General features: G+C 46.3%; 1 protein-coding gene across 1 annotated transcript; it reads left to right on the forward strand.

Annotated features, from left to right (window-relative positions):
- Positions 1–266: 266 nt before the first annotated feature.
- On the forward strand, positions 267–1,527 carry LOC140395059 (proteinase-activated receptor 3-like). Its single transcript, XM_072482416.1, has one exon. The coding sequence runs from the start codon at positions 525–527 to the stop codon at positions 1,287–1,289; it is 765 nt and encodes a 254-aa protein (XP_072338517.1). The 5' UTR covers positions 267–524; the 3' UTR covers positions 1,290–1,527.
- Positions 1,528–2,197: the final 670 nt, after the last annotated feature.

The following is a 2,197-nucleotide window of genomic DNA, read 5'->3' on the forward strand; positions in this document are numbered from 1 at the left end:
CCCATGTAGAACACAATGAGTCAAACATGTATAACCCAGCTCCTTCACATTGTCCAATCAGTTATGAATCTAAAATTCTTTCATTGTAAATCAGTACTTAGAACATACATAGAACATAGAACATTACAGTGCAGTACAGGCCCTTCGGCCCTCGATGTTGCTGGTTTATACAGTGCGTTCTCCAGCTCCTCTTGAGATTTGACACTCCCATTGTGCGAAGGAAGGTTCTGTCGTTGTGGTTGGGGACAAATTGCATCATTTCACAATGATGATAGACAAATAGCTGCGAAAACTACAATAAAAACCAAAAGGAATAAACAATCTGCTTCACATTTTTAGCTGAAAGTGACGAGCCGTGGGCGGGAGGCATTGCTGCAGCACCGGCTCCAGGTTTGTCCGCAGTTATAATAAACGACCAGAACAGACCTCAACTGATCAATCCCTTCACCACAACGTTGATCGCGGCCTTTTACACCCTTGTGTTCGTCATCGGGCTCCCAGCAAATGCTCTGGCCCTTTGGACAATGGCTGCAAAAAGCAAGAAGCCTTCCACCATCTTCCTGATCAACCTGGCCGCAGCCGACCTTCTGCTGATCCTGGTGCTGCCGTTCAAGATCTCCTACCACCTCCTGGGCAACGACTGGCTCTTTGGCGAGAGTCTCTGTCGGGCGATGACCGCCTTCTTCTACGGGAACATGTACTGCTCCATCCTGCTGCTCACCTTCATCAGCATCGACAGATACTTTGCTCTGGTCCACCCATTCCTCTCCAGGCGCTTCAGGGACAATAGATCTGTCCTTGGTCTTTGTGTTGCCATTTGGGTCACAGTTGTTCTCTTTGTTTTGCCTTTTCTTTCAGTTCAGCAGTCATATGAGATCCGAGATCTAAACATCACCACCTGTCATGATGTGTACCTGGAGGATAAACGGATTGTGTATTTCTATTACTGGTTAATTGTTGTGCTATTAGGATTTCTCATTCCAAGCCTCACCACTATATTTTGTTACAGTGTTGTAATCAGGTCTTTAACAGTTAATGATATAAAGTACAAAAAGGCGGCAAAAATCACTCTTTTAGTACTCTTTATATACCTAGTGTGTTTCACCCCCAGTAATATAGTGCTGCTGGTGCACCAATGGACCCCTGAGCTCCATAAATATTACATGTTCTTACTGTCTCTCAGCAGCTTTAACAGCTGCTTCGACCCCTTCCTCTATTATTATATTTCTGAGGATTGTAGAAACCGAGTGAGAAAGATGTTCAGTTTTCAGACTGTTGGCTCCTGGTAATTACTTGATGAACTGGCCCTGGTTTCCCCACTTTTTGAGATGCATGGAAGCACAAGGTGGAACCATAAATTTTGTCATAAATTGGACTGGGAATACCAACCCCCACACTGTAGTATGAGGGGTTAACAGTTATGGTAATGAATTAGTGATGTGCCTCATGATGTAATGGGGACATCAGCGGTCATGTGCTCGAGGCCCTGTGGAGTAAATGGAATCGTCTGTACCCGTGGGAGATGTACCTATTCTGTAACCTTATCTTGTACATCATGTCAATAAAGCCGTTTGAATCAGACCAGAATTACTTGAGATAAGATAACCACATGACCAACATACGACCACCACCCGGATTCACAGGAAGCTTCTGCTCGAGGCTAGAGAATTCCCAGTTGGGTAGAACAAAGAACAAAGAACACTACACCACAGCAACAGGCCCTTCGGCTCTGCAAGCCTGTACCAGTCATGATACCAGCCTTTGCCAAAGCCCTCAGCACTTCCTTGTACCGTATCCCTCTATACCCATCCTATCCATGTGTTTGTCAAGATGCCTTTTGAACGCCGTTAATGTATCTGCTTCCACAACCTCCCCTGACAACGCGTTCCAGGCACTCACCACCCTCTGCATAAAAAACCTGCCTCGCCCATCTCCTCTAAACGTTGCCCCTAACCTATGCTCCCTGGTGACTGACCACTCCTGGGAAAGAGTGCCTTCCCATCCACTCAATCCATGCCCCTCATAATCGTGTAGACCTCTATCAGGTCACCCTTCAACCTCTGTCTTTCTAATGAAAACAGTCCGAGTCCATTCAGCCTTTCCAGATAGCCAACACCTTCCAGACCAGGCAACATCCTGGAAAACCTCCTCTGCACCCTCTCTAAAGCCTCCACATCCTTCTGATAGTGTGGCGACC

This window comes from Scyliorhinus torazame, chromosome 18 (genome assembly GCF_047496885.1).
Source record: "Scyliorhinus torazame isolate Kashiwa2021f chromosome 18, sScyTor2.1, whole genome shotgun sequence".
Classification (NCBI taxonomy): Eukaryota; Metazoa; Chordata; class Chondrichthyes; order Carcharhiniformes; family Scyliorhinidae; genus Scyliorhinus; species Scyliorhinus torazame.